Here is a 27705-nt window from a genome sequence, read left to right as displayed (position 1 = left end):
TTCAGATTTTGATGAAACAAAAGAGAAACTGATCCATCTCACCACTGATTTCCGGTGTTTTCAAAATTTTACGGACCGACTGAAGGGTGGTGCTAAAAAAATTCCAGGTCAAAACACGGTGAGATATTTGTGCACCTGAGTGGGCGACATGTGTACTTCTGCCGCTGCCTTGTTTATATCTGTTTTAATACACTCTGATCGCATGAGTTTCCCTGAAAGGACATTGAGGCAGCCAAAATAAGAGAGAGAAAAAAGCGGGGATGAGAGACAGGCATGCAGACAGGCACAGAGACACGGTGTAATCTGTCCTGCAGATTATTTTGTGGAAACAGAGTGATCGTCTCTCTCCTTGTCTCTGTCTCTGAATCTAAAAAAAAAAAAAAGATGGGTCTCAGGTGGTGTGTGTGTGTGTGAATATGATTTACAGTGGTGTGAAAGCCATTACACACTAGCAGACAGTATGATTTAGGGATGTATTAACCTTGTCAGCAGAGGGGGAATCAGATTACCCTCATCTACAGGGGGTCTGACGAGTGACGTTCATATATCAGCCCACAACAACAGGTGACTGAGCTGAATGATATTTTCATATCAGTTTCAAAGAAATCACAATTTCCAATGGATTCAATTCGTTTTCTGCGAGTTAAAAAAAAAACATGTTTTAACTGTTATAACTGTGGATAGTTTGTTCATGTGTGGCTGTTTGTGTGGCTCTGCGTATTTGCACAACCAATCGCAGATACGACCGCAAATGTGTACAAATATGTGAGTGTATATTGTGCATAAGTTGTGTGTGTGTGTGTGTGTGTGTGTGTGTGTGTGTGTGTGTGTGTGTGTGAGTGCTCAGTGAAAAAAGTGAATTTATGTGAAAAACACATCTGTTTTTCCATAAACAGTCCCACAGCTCCAACCCAAATCCCCTCCAAGTTCATCGAAGCAGTTACAGCAGCAGGACTGGAAGTACAAATAGAAGTACTACTGCATTAGTTATGGTAGCAGTAGGAGCAGTACTAGCACTAGTACTACTACTAGGAATAGTACTACTAGTAGTACTAGTTGCACTAGTAATAGGAGTAGTAGCAAAAGCAGTAACAGTAACAGTAACAGTAGCAGTAATAACAGCAGCAGTAGCACCAATACCAGTAGTAGTAGTTGTGGTAGTAGCAGTAGTAGTAGCAGTAGGAGAAGTAGCAGCACTTCAATTACTAGTAGTGGTAGCAGTAGTAGAAACAATAACAGGAACAGTAATGGCAGTAGCAGAAATACTAGTAATACCAGAAGCAGTAGTAGTAGTAGCACTAGTAGTAGTAGCAGAGATAGAAGTAGTAATAGTAGCAGTAATCATAACAGCAGCAGCAGTATTAGCAGTGATAGTATTGGTAGTATTAGTATTAATAATTAATTAATTATCACAGCAATGGAAAATATATTCAAGTTTGTCTCCTTTTTAAATTAACATCCTGTCAAATACAACTGGCAAACAAAAAACAAAAAAATCCAAGGCATCCTGATTGAGGACCCATACAGGGCTCCTATTTCTCCTATATCCCCTTTTTAATCATCAGAATCAGAATAAGAAATACTTCATTGATCTCCAAGGGGAAACTGGTAGCAGTAATTGTACCAGTAGCAGTGGTAGCAGCAGTGGTATTGTGCACATACAGTAACAGCACAGCGGGAGGTGAGGTTCCTACCTTGACGTAGTCCACGGTGGCGTCCAGGCTGGCGGCTGGCTCCCTGGGGAACACAGACAGAGACAAGGTCCGGTTCAGTGAGCACATCCTGCTGCTGACTGGGACTCGCGGCTTGGTACTGAGACCCTGAACTGCTCTGCCGCTGGCTCCCTGACTGTCTCCTGACCCACACACTGCTGCGGGGGCTGTGTTTGTCTGCAGGTGCTCGCAGGGTCCAGGTGGGTCCCTCACTGTCGCTGGTACTGACTCCTCTGAATGAAATACTGCTCAGTCCTCAGTCGTGCTTAGTGGCTGGTTTGGGTCTGAATGGCTCCAAATGGCAAAGACAGTGAAGGAATGGTAGTTTTCAGAGATCAAAATAGCTTGTAACAGTTCAAACTGCAGCCTCTGAAGGGTCCATAGCAGCCATTTGCTGGTTCAAACAGGTTGTAATGCCAAGAGGAAGCTGCAGCAGCAACGTAAAGCTGGCAGAGAGAGAGGGTTAACTGCAATCGCAAGGCTATTTAAACTAGATCCAGTGGGTTTCTCTCTGTGTGTCCCTTTCCCACTCGCTGTCGAGCTGTCCCTCTCTCTCCCTCTCTCTCCCTCTGTTTCTCTCTCTCTCTCTGTCACTGGTTAACTCGCTCTCTCACTCACAGGCTGCCTGACTCTCTCCCTCTCTCTCCTCCCCCGCCATGACACACATCACAGCCACACGCCTGCCCTTCTGAGCCCACTGACAAATTCACGGAGAGGTTAGAGCACACACACACACACACACACACACACACACACACACACACATGCACACACATTTCTCTCTTCTTTGAACCCTTCAAAGTTATTTTCTTTCTCCGATCTCTCATCATCATTTTTTCCCTTTTCTTCAACCAAATCTCTGATCTTTCATTTTTGGTCACTGTTGTTTAAAGGTCAGGAGACACAGATTTTTAGACCTTGTAGTTTGACATTTAGTTTGTTTGGACCAACAGTCTGAAGTGATGGTATTTTATTTTTTGATCCCACCATGATGACCAACATTTTCTCCACTTCATCTTCTCCTGTTGAGAGCTGTATTATCCATCCATATTGTGTATGAGTGCATTAAATTAGCTCCAACTCTTTCTCCCTACAGCAGGCTTACAGCCAGGGACTCAGTGAAAGAGGTAATTAGGTAAAATCCCCTGCTAGGTCAGCAAGGTTGGTAGTTTAAATCTTTTAAGCTTACACTGGTGTTCCCACGGGAATATGAACACAATCCACCTCTTACCAAACAAAATATGTTTTGCTTTAAGCCCCCTAAGTTTTAATATGGCCCGAGGAGTGAATGGGATTTAGTTATGTAACCGAACAAGAGCCTTCATTCACAACAATGTTGTCACTAATCATATCAAGTGGAGAGTCCAGGTCTCTCTGCTGCCCTTCATCACTGGAGTATTTTCCCGAAGTTTTATATCTTCACCTTGAGTCAGCAAAGCACAACTATGACGTTTCCTCAAGTGAAAATAATTTGTAATATTAGTAGGAATTTATTCTCTAATACACGTCTCCTAAATCAAGAGCTACAGGACATTTTTGGATCGTGTTTCCAGCAGCCAGAATGAGCCCCCACTCTGATTGGCTGACAGTACAACAGGCCCCGCCCCCTCTGCTGCCCCAACATAAAGGTGAGAGAGATTTTTTACTTTCTATTTCTACTCCTATTTCTGTTTCTACCAAAATGTGTTCTGATTGGCTCATTTCATATAATGTTGGTAGTAATAACCTAAATGGTACTACAAATAAATAAATGAATGAATGAATAAATAAAGTACCATTTTCTTTTCTTTTTTCTTTTCTTTTTTTTTTTTTAACTTTATGCAAGCCTGTGCAAAACACAGGGAAAAAACCTTTGCATTATTGTCTTGTAAAGCTGCACCTCTCCCCTTCAACAAAGTTAATATCGTCTTGTGTCTCCTCCCATTACAAAAAGTGACATTTGGAAGAAAATTTCACTTTGTTTCCAACATAAATTGGCTTGTTTGAAGGATTTCCTCAAATCAAGAACACAAGTGGAGATCAGCATCTGTCTTGAAAAAAAGCAAAACTGTTTCTGTTGTAATATCACTCCATCCGTATTATGAAAAAAAAAAAAAGTTTCGTTCAAGTCTTGTTAAACTGCATTGACAATGGAGTGCAGATTCACAAGCGACGACATTTTGCACTTGTTTACAGAAACCTGATTTTAAGGCGGACAGCTAAAATAAAATGCATTTCTTTGCTGTGTGGCCTCCCTAAACCACCTTCCTGATGTCGCCACACATTTGTTGTTTCTCTGAAAAACAAAGCAACTTAGAGCTCCAGTAAACACACACAAACTCTTTCTACGTAACTAAAACAGGGCTGAGGAGACTCTGGGTCCATTTCGTCCTCATGTCTGTCTGTCTGTCTGTCTGTCTGTCCATGTACCTGTCTGTCTCATGAGATGTAAACTGGGATGAGGAGAATTGGTGAAAAGAATCACCATCTGAACAATTTATGCCACTGTTTTGTTTGCCCAGCTTTCAGGCTCATATAAATGCACACATAAGTCATACATCACATAACTGGCAAAGAAAAGTAATTTGAGGATAGGAGGTTTTAAGGGAAAAAAAACATATGCCTTTCTGAACATATAATTGATTTTTGCTTCTACTAATGGTCCTTTGCTTTATAGTAATTACCCAGTTGAGATTATAGTTCAGCCGCCTTTTCATTTGCGAATGTAGAAGAGAGAATGAAGAGAAGGAGAGAACAGAAGAGAGGACAAATGCAGGAAGTCGCTGTGGTCGGGAGTGTAAACTAAAATCAGAAGGTCAGCATGCAGCTAGAGCCGACCGCCGACACTGACCACAAACTGCAGCGATTTCGGCTTCCTCTCTGCAGTCGGGAGATGATCACCTTTTATTGCCCTGCGCCACAGCAACAACCTGCCCCTCGTAAATCCACCCTCTGAGGTGGGTGCAACGACAACCACCACATTCCAGTAAACACCCATAAACCCTCCTGGAAATGAATATGATATGGCTTAGGGGAATTCTCCTTTCTGCTGCCCTCAATCTGCCTCCACGCGGAGGTCAGAGGTCAGGATCGGATACAGAGCAGCGTGCCTTGAGCTGGGAGGGTGTCGGTTTTATCCTGAAGGACAGGGGGACTTAAACCCGCCTCCTCTAGTTTAAGGACAGTCTCTACAAAGAAATATCTCCCTCTTAACAAGTTTAATCGGAGTCTTTTCTCGAAATAAGTGAAGAAATCTGCCATGTGGAGCAGTTTCACTTTGTTCTTGTGGGAAAAAGTATAAATGTGGTGAAACAAGGGAAAAAATGGCAGATCAGCCCATTAGTATCAACGAAATTATACTTGATTGCAAAAACAATCTTGAAACAGCAAACTGAGCAATGGAAACAAGTAGGATTATCTCATCTCATCAGATTTTTCACTTGCTTTGGGAAAAACAAGATTAGATAAGACCAAATGACTAGCTACAAGATTTTGTTTTGTTTTGTTTTGGGGGTTTTTTTGCAGTGTAACTACCAAGCTACCCCGCTGCCCATCTAACCTGTTCTGGATTTTTACAGCTGGATAAGGATGGATAGCTGGATAACGTTTTATGTCTTTAGTCTCCCTGGACAACAGTTTTATACGCCCTTTTCTGTCCTTATTTTGCCCGAACTAAAACAAAGTGAAACAAAGTGCGGTGAGAGAGCTCCGGGCCGTCCAGACTATACAGACTACCACAGCAAAGTTTTCTGCCTGTTTTCTGCTCATAGTGCTGAAACGGCTTCAGCCACTGGCTTTTTGTTGCTGGCAAGACCACAAGGCTGACCTGAGACCCAGAGAGAGATGCAGGAACAGAGGGAGAGGGAGAGTGAAAGAGAGAGCAGCCCTCACCACAGTCTTTTTCTGGCTACTGTTGTTCTTCAAGCCTGACCACACAATACTCAGCACAACCACAACTGGCTTTGGTAACCGACTGCTGCACTGTAGTGTGTGTGTGTGTGTGTGTGTGTGTGTGTGTGTGTGTGTGTATGGTGGGAGTAGAAACAGATGAAAATGGACAGTGAGTGGGCTGGAGTGTTGCAGAGTCTGTAGGCGGCCTGCAGAGGTCAGTGTGGTTCTATAATAACATCAAGTAAACTGAGTGTCAAAATTAAATTGCTGGATTAAAATGAGTTCCTATGATAGATCATAAGAAAAATAACACAAGAAATTTTATGAATTCCTCAAGAAGTGCAGTTCCTCAGTATTGCCTTGATAATAGGCTCGTTTCGTTTTCCAACTTCCAAACTTTAGCTGTACTCTGTTGAAGTTAGACTGATTTTACATTTTTTCATTTATTAAAATAAGCATGTTTATCTATGTTAATGCTGTTCATAGGTAGTATACAACTTTCATCCAACTTAATGATTGCCTACTCTACAAAGTTACTACACAAGCTATAACCAGGGCTGTTACAGAGCCAAACAGTCCTAGCCAGTGCCGACTCATTAATAGTTTTCATTAGAGAGCTGAATATGGAAACGCAGGACTTTCTGCCACTGGTTTGCTCACCTACACCTGCCACTGCTGGTTTCCACTGCAGAGCAAAACCTGCGTCCCAGTTTAAGGGTTACTTCCTTTGAAGTATTCATATCAAGGTCACATACATCATTAAAACAAAGCTGTCTTAAAATGTTTTTTTTTTTTTTTTTCATCCAAAATTTGGAGGATATGAAATTTGGACCTCATCTCATAAAAGCCACAGTTAATCAGAATCAGAATCAGAATCAGAAATACTTGATACCTGATTGATCCCTGAGTGGAAACTGGATATTGGGTATTGGGAATTGGATAACGAGCATGACCAAAAGTAAAAGTAAAATACTGATTAAAATGATGATTAAAAGTTTTGCTTTTTCAGTTACATAAATTTTTTTCTTGTGAAAAAAACAAACAAAAAAAAAAAACAGCTGTTTTATCTTGTGAGGCTCTAATAATTAATAAACCTCAGAACCAGCTGGGGGCTCTGTGGGAACGGAGGATGAGGAGGAGAGCTCTCTGTTTCATCCCCCTCTTCTCCAAGTTTGTGAAACTGAACTCTGGAAAATTGTATAAAATGGCTTTGGCAAAAAAGAATATATTCAAAAGGCAATTTATTCCACATGCAGTTAGGCTTCTCAGTTCCTGTGTATTTTTTTCTCGTTTTGACTCAGGTGTTCCTTTGATATGCCTCTCTCTCGTGCATATCTCGTGTACAGTTTCATTTGACATGAGATACTGTGATATGATGATTTCTGATGTCGATGCCTTGTGTTTTATGCCAATGAACTGATGTTCTGGACATTTTTAATGAACTGACAGACGAGACAAAGATCATTTTCCACTTGTTTAGTCTGCACTTGGAGCGGGAACGTCCGATGACACACTGGCTTGTCCCAATTATCCACACCATCGAGGGCCTTTGAAGGAGACGAACCCTAAATCCGGCCACAGCTAAAGTCTCTTCAAATTTCAACTCCACCACCACATTATCGAACACGTCGCTGCAGCCGTACCCTATAGTAGGTTTGAGCTTGGAGAGTCCGTTCAGTTCAGTGAAACCCTGAGGGCGAATTTCTGTGACTGGACAGCAAGAGACAGAGATATCTGATTGCACCCTCCTCCCTCCTCTTCTCCACCTCTCTCTCGCTCATCCTCCACGCTTATTTGCTCCCTCAGCCACTAAATTATCCCTCTATCACACCCTGAGGCCATTTCTCTCTCTCTCTGTCTGTCTCTCTCTCTCTCTCCACCTGTTCTCCTTTCCTTCCCCAGCCCTCTTTTACTCCTTTTCCAGTTGCATAAGCGTCGTTTTGGCCTCAGATTTTCAAGTTAGTCTGGTCTGATTAAGCCTCTCTGCTGCATAAATAAATCAAGACTGACTAAGTTGAGTTTGATCATTTGAGTTATGAAAGTTAGCCACCTCTTGAGAGCGTCGTTGCTATGGAAACAACCTGTTCCATCGTCAGTTAGAAGACACAAAGTCGGTGTATTGATCATTTTTGAATTCACACCTATGGACCTACACACACACTAAACACATTAATCAAAGTTTTGTTTACTTATTTATGTTAAAATGTTATTTTGAGAGAGAACGTCCATATTCTCTCACATCCACGCTCTCTTATTCTCAGTCAAGGCCATGCTTTTTTTGGTATTTTCATTGGTTTACTGTATCAAACTGTCACAGTTTGAAAGATTACATCTAGGCAACAGCACAAAATAATATGCACAAGATTATCTTAAAGAAATTATTTTACTGTTATTATTATTAATTCGATTTCTGGTTTCATCTTCCCACCATGCATAGAGTTCATCCATGATGATGTGAGGTCATATAGAGAAAAATGAAAAAGTTTGTGGTAGAAGGGTTATAGACCTACCAGAGGCCAATGAATATTAACTGAGTTTAGAAATATTTAAGCGAAGCGGCGTCAATATAAATTCACATGACAGGTTCATCTTGATATGTGGGAAGAGTTTTCACATCAACATGTTAATGAAAGGAAAAGTCGCACATTATTCTCTCTCTCTCTCTCTGCTCTCCTCTGTTCCAGCCTCTCTTTCTCCCCTGGTGGTCCGTCCGACTGCCCCGACACCCGGAGGTCATCAGAAGAGCAAACCGGCCAATCAGGAGCCAGTGCAACTTAAGGTCAAGGATCATAGGTCAGCCGACAGCATGATCAATGGAAAGTCGCGTCTGATTGGCTGGTGGCCACATACTTGATATATGAACTTTAGGAGACGGTCACATTTATCGCGGGCCACGTTTTGTCCAAATTATTTTCATATGAATGTTGCGGCGCTGAATTGGAAAGGCTGCGTGGAAACATCGGAGTCTGACGATCAAAACTCGGTCTCAAGTTTCCAGCTTTGAAACTTAGATGACACAAAAACGTTTGTTTTAAATTAAGAAGTTCTGCAGATAACAGAGGACGCATTTGTCAAGTGAAGCATTACGTCGTCGTGGCATTTAGCCGTGTAATATTTGTCCACCCCGACCTTGCAGCTGTCAATCTCTCTGTCAGGCACCTTTTTTTTTTTTTTTTTTTTTTTTTTTTTGGTGCATTATATTTATATTATATTACATTTTCTGAAATGCAGATTTGTGGTTAGAACAAAAACTCTACACTTATCGCACAAAAAAAAATCTTTTTAGGTAATATTTCATTATTAATGCACAGAACATAAATTATTTGTAGGCCCTGTGTATTTTTCTGACATATTTATAAAATTTTTATGACAAAAGCATAACTAAAAGGGTAACAAACTACTCACAAAGTGTACTATAGGAATAATAAGACGATAAATATGATTTTAATATGCGGCCGCTCTGCAGGGTTTGAATTCGGGGCGATGTGTGTGAGCAGAAAATAAAATGGATCGAATGTGGGGAGAGAAAAAGAGGGAGAAGCAGACAAAGAGTTCACAGTAATCTGTGATCCTGTCCTGCCACACCCTGACCTACAAAGGTAACCCAAATGCTGGGGGCTACGCACACACACACACACACACACACACACACACACACACACAAAGCTGGCTACATCAGATACAGTTTGTTGTAACTCTACACTCGAGATAGAGGGATGGGAGGACATGATGAGGGATGAGGTGTGTGTGTGTGTGTGTGTGTGTGTGTGTGCTCCCTCTGAAGTTGAGCTAACAACTACATCGCCTCAGGGCTCTCTTTTACAGCCTCTCCTACCTTCCAACTCTCTCTCTCTCTCTCTCTCTCCTCGTTTTGAAGAGGATCAGTCAGAATACATTAAAACACGCCTGAATTCAAATTCAAAATGAAAATGTATTCCTTTAATGTTGTCATGGATTTTTTTTTTTTTTTTTTGCCTCATTGTCTGTGGATTTAAAGGTACGCCGATTGTTCTTGCCAACCTTGACCATCAAAAACCTCATGAGGAGTTTTTTTCAAAGGAGGATTAGGGAGCTGGATGCTGACTAAAATGAATAATTTCACTTCAATAGAGCAGAACGGTCATTGTAATGCATGCCGTAGTAATTCAGCTGGTACAGAATAAAATGACGATTATATCTTTGCTGTGGTGGTTATAAAGTGTGTCACACTGTGGATGTTTGGACCTGGTGTGTTACATGAGCTCAAAAGACAACTCAGGACAGACGGGCTCCTCCTTTAAATCAAATAAGTCTCTAGAAGAAAAAGAAAAAAAAAAGAGCCTCTCCTTGGCTTTGAGTCAAAACAGAAGCACAGAGGTGCAGTCTAGTCGGCCTGACGGTGTGCGCCGTGATGATGGAAGTGACTGGAAGTGAGAACCGCCAATTAGGTAACCATGCAGGCTGCACTTTAGGTCCAACACGTTTTGTTAACTGTTGGGAAGCAGCAGTGGAGGCACAGGGCTGTGATCTCTGTGTTACTGCTTCGACTACGAGTCCTGACAGTAACAGTGGAGCATAATTTGTTCATTTGATTAAAACATGAGAGAAAATCAGGGGAATCAGGAGCGAGACTCTCCTTTTTTGCAGAGTCTCATCCATTTTTCATTACTTTTTATTTTTATTTCGTGTTAAGATATTCCTTTATTAGTCCCACAGTGGGGAAACTTTTTGTTTTCGGTGTCCATTCAGCTTTAATGAGTTTTTGAAGTTTTTTTTTTTTTTTTTTAAATGCTTAATTGTAGATTCGTTTTTATCAGCTTCAGTGCTGGTTTTAATGTTCTTTTTGTTATATGGAGTATTTGTCAGGGGTGAGCTTCAAAAAGGTCAGAAAAAGTATTGCGTAATAAAAACTCAATAAAACATCATAGGCTACACTGAGCCAGATGAACAACCAAATAAATTGACAGAGATGAAAACTAAAGGATTTTTCTCTATAGTTTCACTTTATTTAAGGTATTTTTTTCTCTTTTTTTTAGTCTCCTTTTTTTCAGCTGACGAAGTTTTTCCACATTTACTTTTCATTATCTTGTTAGTTTTCATTAACGATAATAAACTTGATGTAAACACTCAATCACTTGCCAGGCAGGCTAAAACTGAGAACCCCTGAACGTAGAAAATGTATAAAGCAGAGAGGTGCGGCCTCTAAAATAATATGAGTACTTGAACAAGAACAAGCTGACATCTGTATCTAGGTGTGTATTTATTTAAATGTTTGTGTGTGTGTTTACCTGTAACCGCGGTAGTCATCGATGATGTTCTGGACCAGAGGAGAGGACAGGGGCTGGTGGCCGTGGCCGGGGGTGATCAGCTGCGTGCGATTGGCTCTGGGGTCCCAGGTGTAGTGTCCGTGGGCGGGGTCAGCGCTCGCCCCTCCCCTCCTGCGCCGAGGCAGGGTTCCGTGAATGGAGATTGGCTGGTACGCCGCAGCGGGCAGCTCTGATAGGCTGCCGCCCTGCCCAGGAGGAAAACTGGAGGAAGGAAAGGAGAGAGAAGGAGTTAATGATCCGGTTACAGAGCGTTTTTTATAACATTTACACAAAATTTGACTGAAAAGTAGCAAAGTACTTAAGAAAATGCTGTGAAAAGTCAGCCTCGACGAGAGAAAACTTATTTTTTCTTTTTGCTTATCAAACAAATTCACTACAAGGTGGAACATTGAAGCAGCAGAGCGACTAAAAGATAAGTTGTTTGTACTTTAAACTGTTTTGATTACCTACTTTTCTTCTGAACAGATGATAGCTAATCTGTCAGAATTTACTATTGTTATTTTGATTAACATACTAGCTTAGAAAGCCTGTGGCAGCATCGTGTGGCTGGTAACTTAAACAAGAAATGCTCTAATTGAGAATCAGTTTAGTCAAGTGTTTTTTTAGAATTATCTGTAGAAATGTTTTGATAGCCCTCTGGTCTTTGGCGGCTCAGACTCTAACTCACCCGGGTTTGGAGCTGAGGAGATCCATGGAGGAGGCGAGGGAGGCCTGGAGCCTCCTGGAGGAGCAGGTGCCACTGCTGGGGGAGCCGAGGGAGGCGTTGGGCACCCCAGGGTGGGCGCTCCCTCCTCCCAGGACATGGTGTGCGTGGAGAGACCTGGGCAGACTGGCAAAACGCCCCTCTGCCATCATCCTCAACTCTGCAGCGAGAAAGAGAGAGAGAGAGAGAGAAGAAGAAGGAGAGAAGAGTCTTTAAAAACTGAAATCAGCACTTTGACGCTTCAGGTTTGAATGTTTTTGATCTCCATCTTAAAACAGAAAGAGGAGAAATTCAATCGAGGAATGTCAAGTTCCAGTTTCCTTCACTCCACAATACTGACTGCTTCACTTGTCCGTGCTTGTCAGGGCAGAAAGTTCACCAGTCAGTCAGCTGAATTAGCTGTGGCTGACACGCTGTAAAATTAAATTAATAACGTCTGGTTATTGATTATAGTGTTAAAACATGAAACAGAAACACACTCAGCGAGATGCTACACCCGTCCACACTCTGTTTTGGTATATATGGTCCTTGGATTGTAATGTGTCAAACTTTCATGTCCCACCTTGATCTTGATCTTTGTCTGATGGAAAAAAAAAATCATAGCAAAGGTCAGGACCTCTGTCTGCCAAGTCACTACACTTAGTTAAATTTAATTTAAATCCAACATCTGAAAGAAACACTTTAAATGATTAAATGAAAATTAAACGATACAGCATTAATGAATTTTCTTATTTGAAGTTGATTTTGCTGGGAAAGCAAGGCATCTTGGTTACTTTAAATGTAACTGAGGAGTGATACTCCAGTTGACATACTAGATATATTTATTTTCTTGAGAAACTGCCCAAATTCACTTCAAATTCACTTGCTGGAGGTTTTGATACTTTTTATCAAAAAAAAAAAAAAAAAAAAAAAAAATCATTTTGACAAGTGTGACTCAATGGAAAACAAGCATCTTTGTGATTTTCTTGACCTCTTATAACTCTAAATGATGTGAGGGTGTTTTATGTAGAATATGTAGAGAGCTTTTCTTCATAAGGCTGTGTGGCTCATAGAAAAGTGAGTGATTTGATGTGAAGGTTTGGAAAACACTTTTCTGAAGGTCGCGTCACCTCACATGGTTATGATCACCTGGGAAATACAGTTATGTAACCATGGTAACACAAGACAAGGAAGGGGGTGAGGTCACAGTGTTGTGGCATCACCCTGAGGTGAGATATATGATCAGGAACACACACACACACACACACTCACACACACACACACACTCTGACATACTCTAACAAATAATTTGATACATGATACACACACGAGACATACAGCAGGTTCCAAAGATACACACAAACACATGCATACGTATAAAACTGCATGCATTCACATGCCTGATGCTCACACACACCCACACACTCTCATACCCTTTCGCATCACACACACACATATGGCCTGGAGAGACGTGATGCCTGTTATTATGTAACATCATACAATGAAGTTTCACCTGAGAAACATAACTGGTCAAAGACGGCTGACGCTGATAACTGACTTTGTTTTGTTGGTTTTTATTTGGCTTTTTAATATTTAATATGTATGAGAACTTTCCATTAACTAAAAATACATTGGTTAGTGATGTGTAGAAGCTACTTTACTTTACTGGGAATTATATGGGACTGATATGGGATCTATGAGATGTGTTATTTGGATTTATGTGCAGATGATTAGCCAAACACACAAATCTGTGTTTCATTTAAATCAGGGGAAGTCAAGTCCTCCCACCCATACAAACACACAGGTCGATTGTTCCTACCCTCTGTTACAACCCACGGGAGTGTTTCCTAAATTAGCGCCCCCTACTGGCATCAGATACACCACAAGTCGTGTGCACATGCCTCAAAACACTTGGTTAAGATTAGGGTAAGGCTGAGGTTAAGATTAGAGGACCTTTGTCGTCATGGTGACAACAACCTTCAGAAACAAGTCACTTAACCTTAAAACGTAACTACAGGTTGTAATAAGCTACATGTACTAACAACCTATATAGTTGTTTGTTTGTTTGTTTGTTTTGCTGGAGGACAGTTTCCGAAGTTTACCCGACACGATTCTGAGTTTGGCTTCCTGTGTTACCGGACATGAGAAGAGCAGCGAGGTCTCACCTTCCACCTCTGGTCCAGGAGGTATTTTTACCAGCAGTGTCTGAATGTCATACCAAGCGGGAGTGCTTTAAATACATCCGAATGAGGCTGAAGCTGAAGAAAAAAGTTTAATTCTAGACTTTAAAAAAAAAAAAAAAAAAAAAAAAAAAAGAGGGAGAAAAGGAATGTTGTTTGGGCTTGGAGGGTGTAGAAATGAGGGTAATTCTTTGGAAAAACCATGGAAATGTGGCAAAGCATGGTACCTCTCAATATGCAATGGTGACGGCTTTTATGATTTTTTCAAAACAGAATGGATTTTTTTTTCTCTTCTTATTGCTGAAACAAACAAACAAAACAAAAACAAAAAAATCTTTTCACATGGGTAGGAATTTCTGTGCTACGACCCCCGGGGGAGACAGACACAGACTTGCAGATATAAATACACGGAGGCGGACAGGACGGCAGTGAGGGAAAACCCTGGACAGGAACAGCAGCACGCAGAGGAATTTATCACATCCCTACGATGATGACCGGACAGCACGCAATCATCTGCTCTGAATCATCCACCATGCAACACTTACTCATGCTGTACATACTAAAATATCATCGGCTGAAAGACTTACTGGCTTCGGGGGCGGTTGGACATACCGTGGACCCTCCCAGCTTGTAATCTCACCAAACCCAAGAATCTGATCTGACTAACTTCAGTATGTTGCTCCTCATTATTGTGTCTCTATTTGAATAGCCTGATTATGATCAGAGAACGTAGGCTCCAAACTAAATTGCAGGGCTTGGCAATCTAGAAGTCTTGCCAGATGCAGTCAGCCTAGACGAAGGAGGAGGGGAGGGGGGGCTATTTTGACCTGGGGATAACTTGAATTTTAAAAATAGGGGGAGAAAGAATGGTTAAAATCAAATGGGAAATGGACTGAATTTCTATGGTGTTTTGCCTCACATTCACATTCACCCACTGACACACTGATGATAGAGAGCACCAATTTGCAAAGCTGTCCATCAGGAGCGGTTTAGGGGTTCAGTGTGTTGCTCAAGGACACCTCGACAAGCTCTCTGGAGGAGCTGGGGATCGAACCAGGAACCTTCTGATTACACCACACCGCCCCCTAAATATACCATCGCTTCTCCATTTGACTTACGACAGCCTTAACATGCACTGTCCTGCAAAAAACCTCCATTGTAACAAGTCAGTTAGTCTCATATTGAGTATCAAAATCTTGAATTTCTCAAAACAAGGGAAAAATCCACCCGTGGAATGAGAAAATCTCACTTGTTTCCATTGTAGTTTGACTTCGTTTGGGGATTTTGAAGTATAAATACGTTGAAATATGCCAGAAAAAGGCAGATTGGTCGACTGCTATCACAAAAATGACACTTGCTTCAAGAAAATTCTGAAAAACAAGTTGATTCACGTTGGAAAGACGTGGGATTTTCTCGTCCAACAGGCAGAATCCGTGAGCCTGGATCCAGCCCTCGTGAATCACCGCGCTCCACACTTTTTAATTACGTGGTGATTCCTGAGGTTTTGAGCTGCTCTCGTTCCCGGCGGCGGGCTTGACCGGAATCTGTGTGAGCTGCCTGCCTGCCTGACTGGCCGGCTGACAGATTCCCTGATGACACAGTGCACAGTGAGAAGTAAACAAACATGATGACAAACATGATGAGTTGCGATGTTACTCACAGCAAGCTAAATTTGTCGACTTCTTCTGTTCTTGAGAAACGTTATAGCATCAAAAAATTAAAAGATAAACAACTACCAAGTCTAAAAGTTCTTAATGCTGTCCAATGGTCTTAGCCCAAAGGTTGAACAAGCTGTGACTTTGGTAAATCAGCTCTGATGGAGACTTAACCGAAACCCATTAAAATTACAGTGTGATTCATGGGGTGTGGAAAACAGGCTACGACTTCATCACTTGTTTTAAGAAAAACAGGACTGAATATTGACTGAAGGCTGAATATGATGAATGACGTGTTGAAATGGAGAATGTTTTGCAGTGCTGATAAGGCGCATTTGGCCACACTGACAACACAGAGTAAACAGTGTGTGTCTCCAACCCACAGACAGGTACAGTGGTGTGAATTAAAGCACAGAGGCGGTAGGCAGACTGGGTAGTAATTTAAAAGTTGAAAGAGGTATTGAAAACAGTTCTGGATGAAGAAGATGTCTGTTTTCAGTTTGGTAGAACATCCACCACTTAACAATTATGCTTCCAAAAATTATGGCCACTAACGATCTGTTTAATTTTCACATATATACAAGCCCATTTTGCTACTGTCCACGATGTAACACAACAGTGATTCAACCTCAGGGGCGGCTGGCCCATAGTGGGCGACAGTGCATCGCCCTCCTAAAGCCAAACGAAAAAAAGAGAGAAAAAAGAGTTTATTTTGCCGGTCTAAGTCTTAATATTATTGTCCAATCAGCAGCCCGAATATCGCTGTGACATCAGCAGCCTGAATGTCACTTTCCAACCAGCAGTCCCGCCCCCTTGGGGCGATTTCAGTCAGATAGAAAATCACCCTAGGCGCTCTCATAGACTTGCATGTTGAGATTATTTTTTTCACATTTTGGACCCTACAATTAATTTCTGTGGGGCCTGGGAGGGCTTGCCCCAACGTGATTTCGTCATACGCACTGATGCGTGCGTGGGCGATACGTGCAGCGCGTGGGAACATGGCTAGGAACTGCAGCAACTCCATCATTTCATTGACAGAATTACCAATCATTCGTTGAAATAATATAGATAAATTGGCTATTAAAGAATTGGGACCACCCAGACCAAATTTAAATATCAAGCAGGTAAGTCTATTGTATTTGAGGCATTTAACTTGATATAGCTATACAAAAACACTACTGTGTGTACAATTCATGCCTGGTGTTGCCATCTAGTGGTTGAACAGGAAAACCACATTAAACAATGCAATGTAACACTTTATAGTTAGCTATCTGACTTTTATTTATTATTATTTTAGCCATTGAACGGGTCATCTTAGCCATCATCGCAATAGTTGCCCGCCCTGAGAAATCTGTCAGGAGCCGCCACTGTTCAACCGACTGTATATCTTAACGAAAGCTTTTACATTTGCTGTTCTAAACACTCGGTGGCAGCTCTTTCCTGGGAAAAAGAGAAAATCCTCTGCCGGACAGGAAGTGATACATTTTATATCTCCACTTTGTTTGACATGAAGAGATCATGACCAGTGCGAGCCGCCACCACGATGGCTGAGCACACAAAGAAAAGAGCGCCATCTGCTGAAACTCAAACACCATCGACATAAAGTCCGAGGAAAAACGGCCTCACAGTCGCAGCCAAAAACTGTTTGACAGGGGATCTCTCGGAAGTGCAGAGCGGAAACACCGCAGCGATGAGCTTAGCACCCAAGAGGAGGTCAAAATAACAAAGAAAGTGCTTCTGTTATTTTGAATTCATGCATAAAAAGAGCATTTCTGCCTGTCATCCCTGTCATTACGCTGCAGAGTTAATTACAGGCTGTGGAAGGCCGTGCAATACACTGACTGCAGTGTTCAGACATATTGTAGGTAGCAGGAATAATCAACATGCAAAGGCCCTCTTTTTATTAGTGAGGCATAAGTGCTCTAAAATTTTACTTTTCTCAATAACTTATACTATAACATGACTTACTATTGTAATGTAAGTTACTTGAAAATGAATATTCCTCAACACTGCATGTAAATGACACAGTGATAAATGAATACGCATGCAAAGTGCTTGTTAATGCCAACACATGTAAGAGAAAATGCAAATAAGGTTTATACAGCATACCCCACTGTCGGCACCAAGTGGATACACATACACGCACACACACACACACTTACACACACTGTAAAACTGATTGCAGTGAACACAGGGCTTTGCTAAGGCATGCCGGGTCAGAGTGGGGATTCCTCTGGAGGGCAGAAAGACCAGAGGAGAAGCACCTATTATAAGACCCTCAGGGACGGTCAGCTGTGTGTGTGTGTGTGTGTGTGTGTGTGTGTGTGTGTGTGTGTGGGTGTGAGTGTGTGTGTGTGGGTGTGTGTGTGTGTGTGTGTGGGTGTGTGGCCTGACCATCTGCCAGACACCCCCCATCACCCCACAAACACACCCCGTGGTGGAGGAGAAAGGATTGACTCTCACTGAGTGAAAATGCAGGACACACACACACACACACACACACACACACACACACACACACACACACACACACAGCGCTTGCACATGAATAGTTTGTTGATTGTTATAAATAAATAATTCATGCTGAGAGCGAGGAAGTCACTTCCTACAGCTGAGTGAAGGTGTGAAAAATCTCTCTCTCTCTCTCTCTCTCTGCATCACTGTCTATCTCTCTTCATCTTTTCTCTTTTTCACCCTCCCTTTTCCCCTCCAAACTATTTATCTATCGTTCCTGCCTTATTTCATCCACTCCTCACTCCCTTTCACGCTCCGCTCCCTCTGTCCATCCATCTTTTCTTTTCTCTTTCAGTCTTCTGCCCTCCTCCCCTCCCCTCCGCCTGTCTGTCATGATGTCAGCCCTTCTTTTGCCTTTTTTCACTTCTTCACCTTCTCTCTCTCCTTTGTCCCTCCACCTCGTCCTGTCCTCCCTGCAGCTGCCAACCACACACACACACACACACACGTCTACACACACTATGAATGAAAAACAGTAAGAGAGAGAGAGAGAGAGACTGCTCGATATGAGACAAAATATCCTGAAGACAGCGGTTTGCTTTGTCACCAACACTAGTGAAGGCTGGGAAAACACAAACACACACACACACACACACACACACACACACACACACACACACACACACACAGAAGGCCATGGGTGGGAAACAAGTGCAGATTAACAGGAAGAGGAAATGGTAGTATAAACATTTAGACAGCAGGCAGCTCATTATGGAACATTAGCTGCAATAAAACAAACGTCTCTCCCACTCGCTCTAACTCTTTCTGAGTTTTTCTTCTTTTTGTTTTCTTTCTATATCGTGATGCTCTCTCTCTCTCTCTCGCTCTCTCTTTCTCTCTCTTACTGTCAACTTCATGCACTGCAAAAGATCCCTTTCTCACAGTAACAAGTCGTAGATGTAGTGTCAAATTCAGTCTTAAAATCTTGTTTTTCTTCTAAAAAGTGAACAAAAAATGCCAGCATGTTGAGATAAGTGTTGAGTGTTTCCTGAATTTTCTTGACTCAAACATCATTTTCTTAACACAAGTGGTCTGATCTGCCTTATTCTGCCTTGTTTCAACATATTTATGCCTTCTCCCAGAAAACAAATGAAACAAGTGCCACTGTATTGGAAACAAATGGGATTGTTTCATCCCACATTCAGATTTTTTTTTTTCACTTGTTGGAGAAAGAAACAAGATTTTGACACTGAATAGAGTTTTTTTTTTTTTTAAGGTTTGTTTTTTTAGCTTTGTGCGTCAGGACAATCAAAATGTAACAATGTTCAACAATGTAACAAATAGCTTCTCTCTCTCCCTCTCTCTCCCTCTCTCTCTCTCTCTCTCTCTCTCTAGCATTGGACAATAAACAAATACAGTATTGCTAAAGCACATTCCAACATTCCAGTGGGCAATAACAACAGCGAAAGTATTAATAAGACAATTAGACAAAATAACATTAGATTAAATTAACAATCATGTTTTGTCTCTCTCTCTCTCTCTCTCTCTCTCTCTCTCTGTCTTTGTGCCACATTAGGTGTCTGATGATTTTAATGAATTCAGTGCTAAGACAATAGGGAGTGCAGGATACCATTGTGTGTGTGTGTGTGTGTGTGTGTGTGTGTGTGTGTGTGTGCGTGTGTGTGCGTGTGTGTTTGCGATGCTTAAATCTCACTCTCTCTCTCTCTCTTAACATCTGCCAACCCCAAACATCAGTCAGGAGTCAGACAGCTTTGTCGTTAATCCAGTAAAGAGCTGGTTTTCAAACTGGGCGCCCAAGGGACCACCAGGGGTGCTTGACTGGGTTCCAGCGGTCCTTGAGAGGCTTCCAGGGAGTCCTTGAAATGGTTCCGCACATGGAGAGGGTTCTCGGGGTCTTTGGTGGGTTCCAGTGGTCCTTGAGATGGTTACATGGATGTGTGCAGGGGTTCAAGGAGTGCTTGAGGATTCCTTGATTTGGATCCAGGGGTGCTTTTGAGTTGGTTCTGGTGGTCCTTTTTGGGTTCCACAGGTCCTTGAGGGATTCTTAGGGAGGTCCCAGGGGTCTCTGAGGGATTCAAGGAGTGTTTTGGGGGTGCTTGATAGGGTTCCAAGGCTTTCTGGGGGGCTCTAGGGGTCTGTGACAGGATCCATGGTCCTGATATGGCTCCTGAGGGGGTTCTAGGAGTCTTTGAGGGGTTCTTGAGGTGGTGAGGGAGCAGCAGGGGTCCTTGAAGGTTTCTTGAGGAGGTTCCAGGGATCTTTGAGGGGTTCTTGAGGAGGTTACCGGGATCTTCAAGGGGTTCTTGAGGAGGATACAGGAATCTGTGAGGGATTCTTCAGGGGAAGCTAGGAGTGCTTGAGAGGGTCTTTGAGAGGGTCTTTAAAGGGTTCTTGAGGAGGTTCTAGGGGTGCTTGAGAGGGTCTTTGACAGGTTTCAGGGTCTTTAAAGGGTTCTTGAGGAGGTTCCACAGGAGCTTGGGAGGTTCTGGAAGGGGATTTGGGGGTCCATGAGGGGGTTCTATGAGGGGTCCTTGAGAGGCCCCCCAGCAAACTGAGTAATCTGATTACAGATTAATTCAGTAGAAATCATCCTCCTTCTATCTTTTCATGGAAAACGTTTTATAAATGAACATCTCAGTTTTATTATAAATTTTAAAAAAAGTCATAAATGTGATGTACACATGATGTACTGTAATGATGTAATGATGTAATATGATGTACACAGAAGACGGTGTGTACACACTGCAAAATGTTTCACTTGTTTGCACAACAAACACCTCACTGCGCCGTCACATGCTGCAGCACAGGTCTCTCATTACACACACACACACACACACACACACACATTCACACACACACATTCAAACCCAAACACACAGCAACACAAACAGCAACATGTTAGGGAATGAGGGGTTTCCTCCAGAGGGCTAAAAGTGCCTTTCCTGCTAGTTCACACACACACACACACACACACACACACACACACACACACACACACAGTAGTGCATTACCAAAACCACCCCTGGCCAGAAGTGAACAATGGGAACAACTGTCACATGACCGCTGTTTAGAGCCAGTCTTTGTTAGGCAGCGTGTGTGTGTGTGTGTGTGTGTGTGTGTGTGTGTGTGTGTTTGTGTGAGAGAGAGAAACAGAGAGAAACACAGAGGTGTCCTGCTGCGTTGTTCAGTGCGTAGGCCATCCAGTCAGTGTGTGTGTGTGTGTGCGTGTGTGTGCGTGTGTGTGACATATTAATGAGGCTCTTATTAAATCCCACAGCAGTAGCTGCCACTCTGCCTCTCTCTCTCTGACACACACACACACATACCACCTACCAGTGTGTGTGAATGTGTGTGTCATAATTCTGCAGGTCTAAAGGTTTCTGCTCTTTGTGAGGAGCAGCTGATTCCTTCACTCTCAGCAAGTCAGTGAACTAGAAAATCAGTCAACCAATCAGGACAAGAGCTTGTTAAATTAGTCGGTAAAAGCAAATAAACTGATCTAACAGTCAGTAAGTCAACAACTTGTCAGTCAGTCAGTCAGTCAGTCAGTCAGTCAGTCAGTCAGTCAGTAAGCAGGTCACAAGCATGTTAGAGTTCATTTGTGAAAACATGTAACTTCATTTAAATTTTAAAACCCTTTGCTTCATAATTCATATCTATGTAACTTATTTATGCTTGAAACAGTTCAACTAACAGGCTAAAAATCAGCTTTTGCAGATTTTTTTTTTTTTTTTTTTTTTTTTTTTTTTTTTTAATCTGTTTTGGCAAACGAACTCCTTCTCACAGTCAAATCCACTGAGCCGGCACAGACACATATCAGCACTAAAAGGCTAAAATCTAATCAGGATGCTTCTCAGCTCCAAGGCAACTGCACCGCAGAGTTCAGACAGGACACTGAGTAATGTCTAAAACAACATGTGTTTATGTACCGTCCCACACACACACACACACACACACACACACAAACTGTCATAAACTGTCATAAACTGTCATCGTCTCCAGGGTGGCTGGTTAGAGAAGCTGTCCCATGACGATACCGTGACGAAACTTTTATCCCGGGGAGCTGTCATTTATCCTGTCAAAGTGCCGCTGAGCAAGGCACGGAAACCCCCAAGAGCCTCAAGTTTGTCATTTTTTTTTTTAATTCTCAAAAAGAGGAAAGTTTTATAAATATCAGAGGTTGTGTACTGTTGTTTCCAGTCACGCCGTTTGTCATCTCAACGTGATGCCTTGCAAACAGGACCAAAAAAAAAAATCACTCTGGAAAAACAGAGGAACACAAGATTTGCGGGGCTTATCTGTATTTGCATTTCTTCTAATTATTTCCTGTGCGCAGTGACTTTTTCGGACTGCGCCGGGCCTCGCAAGCGCCGAGAACACAATCCCAGCGACCACAGCTACGCCCAGCGCCTTGGGATGATGGCAACTTGTTGCTCAAATGTCACAAAGTGAAATGCAACACAAACAAGCAAACCAAACCAAAGGGAGGAACAGAAGGATGGACAAGGGAGAGAGAGAAAGCACGGTACAGGGGGAAGGGGGAGTGTAGGGACAGTAAATAGACATCAGCCACAATAAGTGAGATAATAAATAGATGTTCCTTTTTTGTGAGCAGCTTGTCGATGTGGAAACAAGCAGAACAACACAGATGAATGACTTACAGAGAAAATAAAAAAAAATAAAATAAAATACTTGCAGAGGAGACGGTGGCCACCATCAAGATGACTGTCTCACCTCTGTCTGCCCTGCTATCAACATCTAGATACAACCTGTGCATTCCGACACACACACACACACACACACACACACACACACACTGTAAAGTCACAAGAGATACACTGAAACACTCATTCTTACCTGTCTGTGTGTCCACGTCCCACTTCTTCTCCCTGTATTTCCTCTTCTTCTTATATCGTTGTCTCTTATATCTTGTTGTTACGCTCCTGTCTTTCCATAGTTTGACTGACTGACTGACCGGCTCGAAGTTTAAACTCACACTCCTGCAGGCAGGCAACAACAAGTAGCCCTGCACAATCACAAGCCCTGCCCTCCTGTCTCTCTCTCTCTCTCTCTCTCTCTCTCTTTCAGTCTCTCTGGGGAGTGATTTGCGAGTACTCAGCCCCTCCTCCTAGCCTACTGTGTTGGGAGGAGTTTCTTTCTTTCTTTCCTTTTTTTTTTCTTCAACCAAGTTGTCTCCTGTCCCCCCTCGTCCTGCTGCCCGCCCCCCCAAGCACTGAAAAAAACTCCCCTCCTCTCCCCCTCCTCCTCCTCCCCATCCTCCTCCTCTCATCTCCTCTGTGTTTTCTGCCCAGCCTCATATTTCATGCTCTAAGTCTTTTTGTTTGGGAGCTCTCAGATAAGACGTGGGATAAGATAAGATGCGCCTTTTTTGATCCCCTGCAGGATAACTTCAATTTGACGCAGCAGCTCAAGGGAATGTAACGACCATCAGAAAAAGAAATTTCCACAAACACCTATACATTAAAACAGTAAGTAAAAAATAAAATAAAATTGGATAAAACAGGAATAATAGATACAATACAACAGATATGAGTATACAGTGTATGCATCCGCCCAAATAAGCTGTATCTCTGGCCACTTACAGGTCATGCAGCACAGTCGCCAGTGTAAAATGTCACCATTTTATGTTTCTGCAAACACAACAAACACGTTGAAATGTCAGTGTTTCTGAACCAAAAATATGTTGCATATCGACATTTAGACTCACAGGCAATGAGGCAATGTGGCACTTGGTTAAGGTTAGGAAAAGGTCATGGTTAACCTAACAAAATGTTAACTAACTTTTAATAATATTAGCTAGCTAAAGTCCTGTTGATTGGACCACCTGCATTTGTCTCTCAGTTTATACAGCGTCTCGAAACTTGAAAACGTGAAATTTCAACGTTTTGGCTTGCAGAGGCATAAAATGGCACCATTTCTTCCTGGCGACTGGGCTACGTTAATAAGAAGTTTGTATGTCTGAGTTCTGTTTGCTGCTTACAGAAGATTAAGATGTGAGTTAACGTTCTGATTTGCAAAGCACGAGATCAAACTGTGATTTGAATGCGGCTCTGATGTGTTTCAGCAACTTGAGATGTGCCTGTCCGCTGCGATAAATCTCCATCTCCATCTGACAAGTCACACGTCTCAGATGCAGCCTTAAAATCTTGTTTTTCTTGAAAAAAGAGCAAAAAAAAAAAAAATCTGCCAGTGGTTTGAAATAATCCCAGTGGGTTTCAAAGGCTGATATTGTGTGAATGTGGCCTAAGACGCTTGAACAGCAGCGGGAGCCGTTGTGTCACTTGGAAAAGAAATTAAACTTCCAGATTAATTTGTTAGCTTATTAAACACAAATCAGCTCAGCATGTGTGTGTGTGTGTGTGTGTGTGTGTGTGTGTGTGTGTTTTTCCCCCTGCAAGGTTTGCCATGTATTTTTATCACAGCCAAACAAATACGGAAGGAATGCCGGCGAAAACGATCCGATTTTATTTGGTTTCTCAGATAAAACAAGTGGTGGAATCCTGCTGGGGTCATTATGGTATTAAATCATGTGTGAGGTCATGTGGGGCTTTGTGTGCGTGTGTGTGTGTGTGTGTGTGTGTGTGTGTGTTGGCTGGCCCTCAGGTCAACACTCTCTCCTGTCTTTGTCCTCCTGTTCCTCTGCATTGTCTAGAGATGATAACACCCAGACACGTGCATGTGTGTGTGTGTGTGTGTGTGTGTGTGTGTGTCTGGGTATGTGTGAGAGTTTCCTTCCAGACAATACAAGTAGACCATCCTGCCACTATGAAAGCTGAGACTATCAGATGGCCCGCATCAACCCCCCAACCTCCACACACACACACACACACACACACACACACACATATCCACATAGGTTTATTCCTGTGATCTTCAGCTATTCATTCTTAATCTGTGAACTGTAAAAAAGCCCGCAGAAGCTAGAAAATGGAAACAAGAGGGTCAAAAATCTCATGATGGTGTTTATTTCAGAGTTTTGTGCCGCATTTTCAAGCTCTGAAGGCCAGACTTGACCCCGGGGCATTTTCCATTTTTCAACTAACACGGCTTGGTAGAATGAAACTGTTCACCCTCCGAACACAACAGTATAAAACATACTTCTCCCTCATGAACGCACAGTGACTCGGACCCAGGTGACAGTCTTACCTGGAATGAGCAGCTGCTGAGTCATCTCTGAGTGGGAACCCTAATTATACCATGGCCACTCTAACAAGAAAAACAGGGAGTCATGGTAAATTTAGGAAGTGATATGCTCTCAAAATAAATTTAAAAAAAAATGCTCTAGTCGCCAATTAGAAATGCATCCAGCTGATTCAGCTAATGTTATTCAGCTGGAACCGTGGTAATGCTGACATTGTGAATTTGCCAAAATGTATTACATGCAGCACGTATCTACACAAAAACAGTTCAGCTGGTGTTGGTGTTGGTGTTACACAGATGTTAATTGATGGAAAATAAGAGTACAGTCAGGGGCGAAAATCCCATTTCATTATTGGGGGGGGACAATAAACAGCAAAATTTCTGAGAGTAATTGTTGGGGGGGGGGGCATGAAAAAATTGCTGTCTGGCACAACTGTACCTCCCTCTTTCTTTCTGGGGGTCATACATTTTTAACACTTAAAAACACACCATTTTACATTTATAATTAGCACCGCTTGCATTGTGCTTTCATTGAATATTACTATATTATTTAAAATTATTTATTAGTGTTAACAATGATTTTTTTTTTTTCTTGGGGGGGGGGGGGGGGGGGGGGGGGGCAACTTTATGGATGGAGGGGTCTTGTCCCCCCCGACCCCCTCGGGATTTCCGCCTATGAGTACAATTGTGAAGAAATAATTGAGATTTTAAATAAACAGGGGAGAGCATAGCTGCTAATGGTTAATATAGTTATCTCTTGTTTGCCTCATATGGTAGCCAGCCGGTAATAAGTCAAAATCTAAAAATACTGTATTGTTCTGAATTACCGAAAAAATAGCATCTTTATATCAGTTACACAACACGGAAGTAAATGAATCTCAATTTAATGGGAGTTTTGTCACCCTCGCTTTTTTTTTTTTTTTTTTTTTTTTAACTACAAACCAAGTCTGTGTATCATAAAATGAAATTTGTATGTTGTTAAATTAATGATTCTTCACATATGATAAGACTGTGGCATTAGCTCTGCGCTCAAGTTTCACTCTGTTGCTATGGTTACACAGGTTGGCTCAGCCAGTGTATGAATTAAGATCAGCGGTTAAACCTGAGTCGGACTATGTGTGCATGAAACACTTTTGAATGCACACCTTCCAGCCTTCACACAGACCACGCTAAAGGAAGAATAAATACATCCCTGAGCCAAGTTCCAGTCACCGACACGGCGAGCTGGAACGTCAGCCTGAATGTCTTTGGTGACGGCGGATTCCAGCGCGGCAAAACTTGGAGTGCGACTGTGACTCCTGCGCTTGTTGAAAAGTGCACACATTCTGGTGAAATATCACTGTTTTCCCTCCTCTGGGTAAATCTGAAAATCTGCTCTGTGCTATTTCACGCAGGCATGTTAAAATACTTGGCATGTTTGTGTGTGTGCGAGGGTGGTACTTCCAGGAAACTGTACAGTGAGTCAGGAGTGTAATCTGTAATCAACTCCTGAATCACCTGGAGAGAGAAAGAGAGGGAGAGAGAGAGAGAGAGAGAGAGAGAGAGAGAGAGAGAAGACAGACACAGAGAGAGAGAAGACAGATCTCTATCAACCATCAGCCTACTGTAAGTCTTTGCTAAGCCCGTAGCTGTTCTGCCCTCATGAAAAATAACAGGGCTTACCAGTGGCTCTGTGGGCTTTGGCAGACTCCAGGCTGAGCGAGAATTCAGCACACAACTTTTATTTCATGACATCCCATCCTTCTCTTTCTCCTAGCACTCTATCCTGCCCCTCTCCACTTTTTAACAAAAAAATACACTCAAAAAAAAAACAAAAACTCCATAAGAGCACCTGTTGAGGTGACATATGATCTCACCTAGAGCTTAATAACGCCAGACTGAGCAATTTTCTAACCATCGGAGGGTGAAAGCCACCCCTCCCCTGGCGGATCGTTTATAGAAACCGAAAGTAAAGTTTTTTAAAAATGTGTGTTTTTCTTTTTCAGCTCTAAAGCTCACCACACTTCATTGCGTTTTCCAAATGTGGTGAAACTGCAGCCTTTCAGCTACGAGGCAAGCTCTGAACGAACTTTTTTCTGTTGCTTATGAGGCACTTGTGTGATTGATCTGAAAGTGAGATGTGTTTACCTGCAGGATGTGCAGTTTTGGAGATGCTTTGAATGAAGCTGAAGCAGAAAGAGGGTGGCATGGAGGGCAGAGGAGGAGCTTTGTCTCTATACAGGAGAGTATAAAGCTCAAACCAAGCAATAACAAAAGACTGGCTACAAATTGTATGGTAGAATGAGAAATGATCACATTTCAAGGGGTAGTGTAACATAGCAACCTATAGTTTTTACACGTAATTGGTCACATTTAATCTCATGTCAGTGGGACAATGTGAACATATCATTAATACAGTACAAAGTCATATTATTGTGGAATCTAAGCTCTTTGATCACTTCCTATGAGCGCGTGCCTGTTGTGCCAGCTAGTGATGTCAACAGTATTTTTACCATCTAACCACCAACGGTGCCATGCCATTGGTCCAACTTATTATTCGGATTTCATTCTAAAATCCGAATAATAAGAAAAATGTCCTATTGGACCCATCAGCCTGACAGCCGGTGAAGTTGTTGGAGTTGTTAGTGTCTGCCGGTGTCATGCCAAGTTTTGCATCCCTTCTGA

The 27705-nt window shown here is 42.3% G+C and overlaps 1 protein-coding gene across 1 annotated transcript in view; it reads right to left on the bottom strand.

Moving 5' to 3' along the window:
• The window catches only part of bcar3 (BCAR3 adaptor protein, NSP family member), a 64324-nt gene extending 41412 nt beyond the window's left edge, over positions 1-22912 (bottom strand). Inside the window, 4 exon segments of the mRNA XM_030050338.1 lie at positions 1695-1737; positions 10850-11089; positions 11556-11751; positions 22738-22912. Coding sequence (XP_029906198.1) covers positions 1695-1737; positions 10850-11089; positions 11556-11743 — 471 coding nt within the window. The 5' untranslated portion in view covers positions 11744-11751; positions 22738-22912.
• Between the last annotated feature and the right edge of the window lie 4793 nt (positions 22913-27705).

This window comes from Myripristis murdjan, chromosome 4 (assembly GCF_902150065.1).
Source record: "Myripristis murdjan chromosome 4, fMyrMur1.1, whole genome shotgun sequence".
In the NCBI taxonomy this organism is placed as follows: domain Eukaryota; kingdom Metazoa; phylum Chordata; class Actinopteri; order Holocentriformes; family Holocentridae; genus Myripristis; species Myripristis murdjan.
The sequence above is the reverse complement of the archived record's forward strand: the minus strand, read 5'-3'. Positions and strand labels throughout refer to the sequence as shown.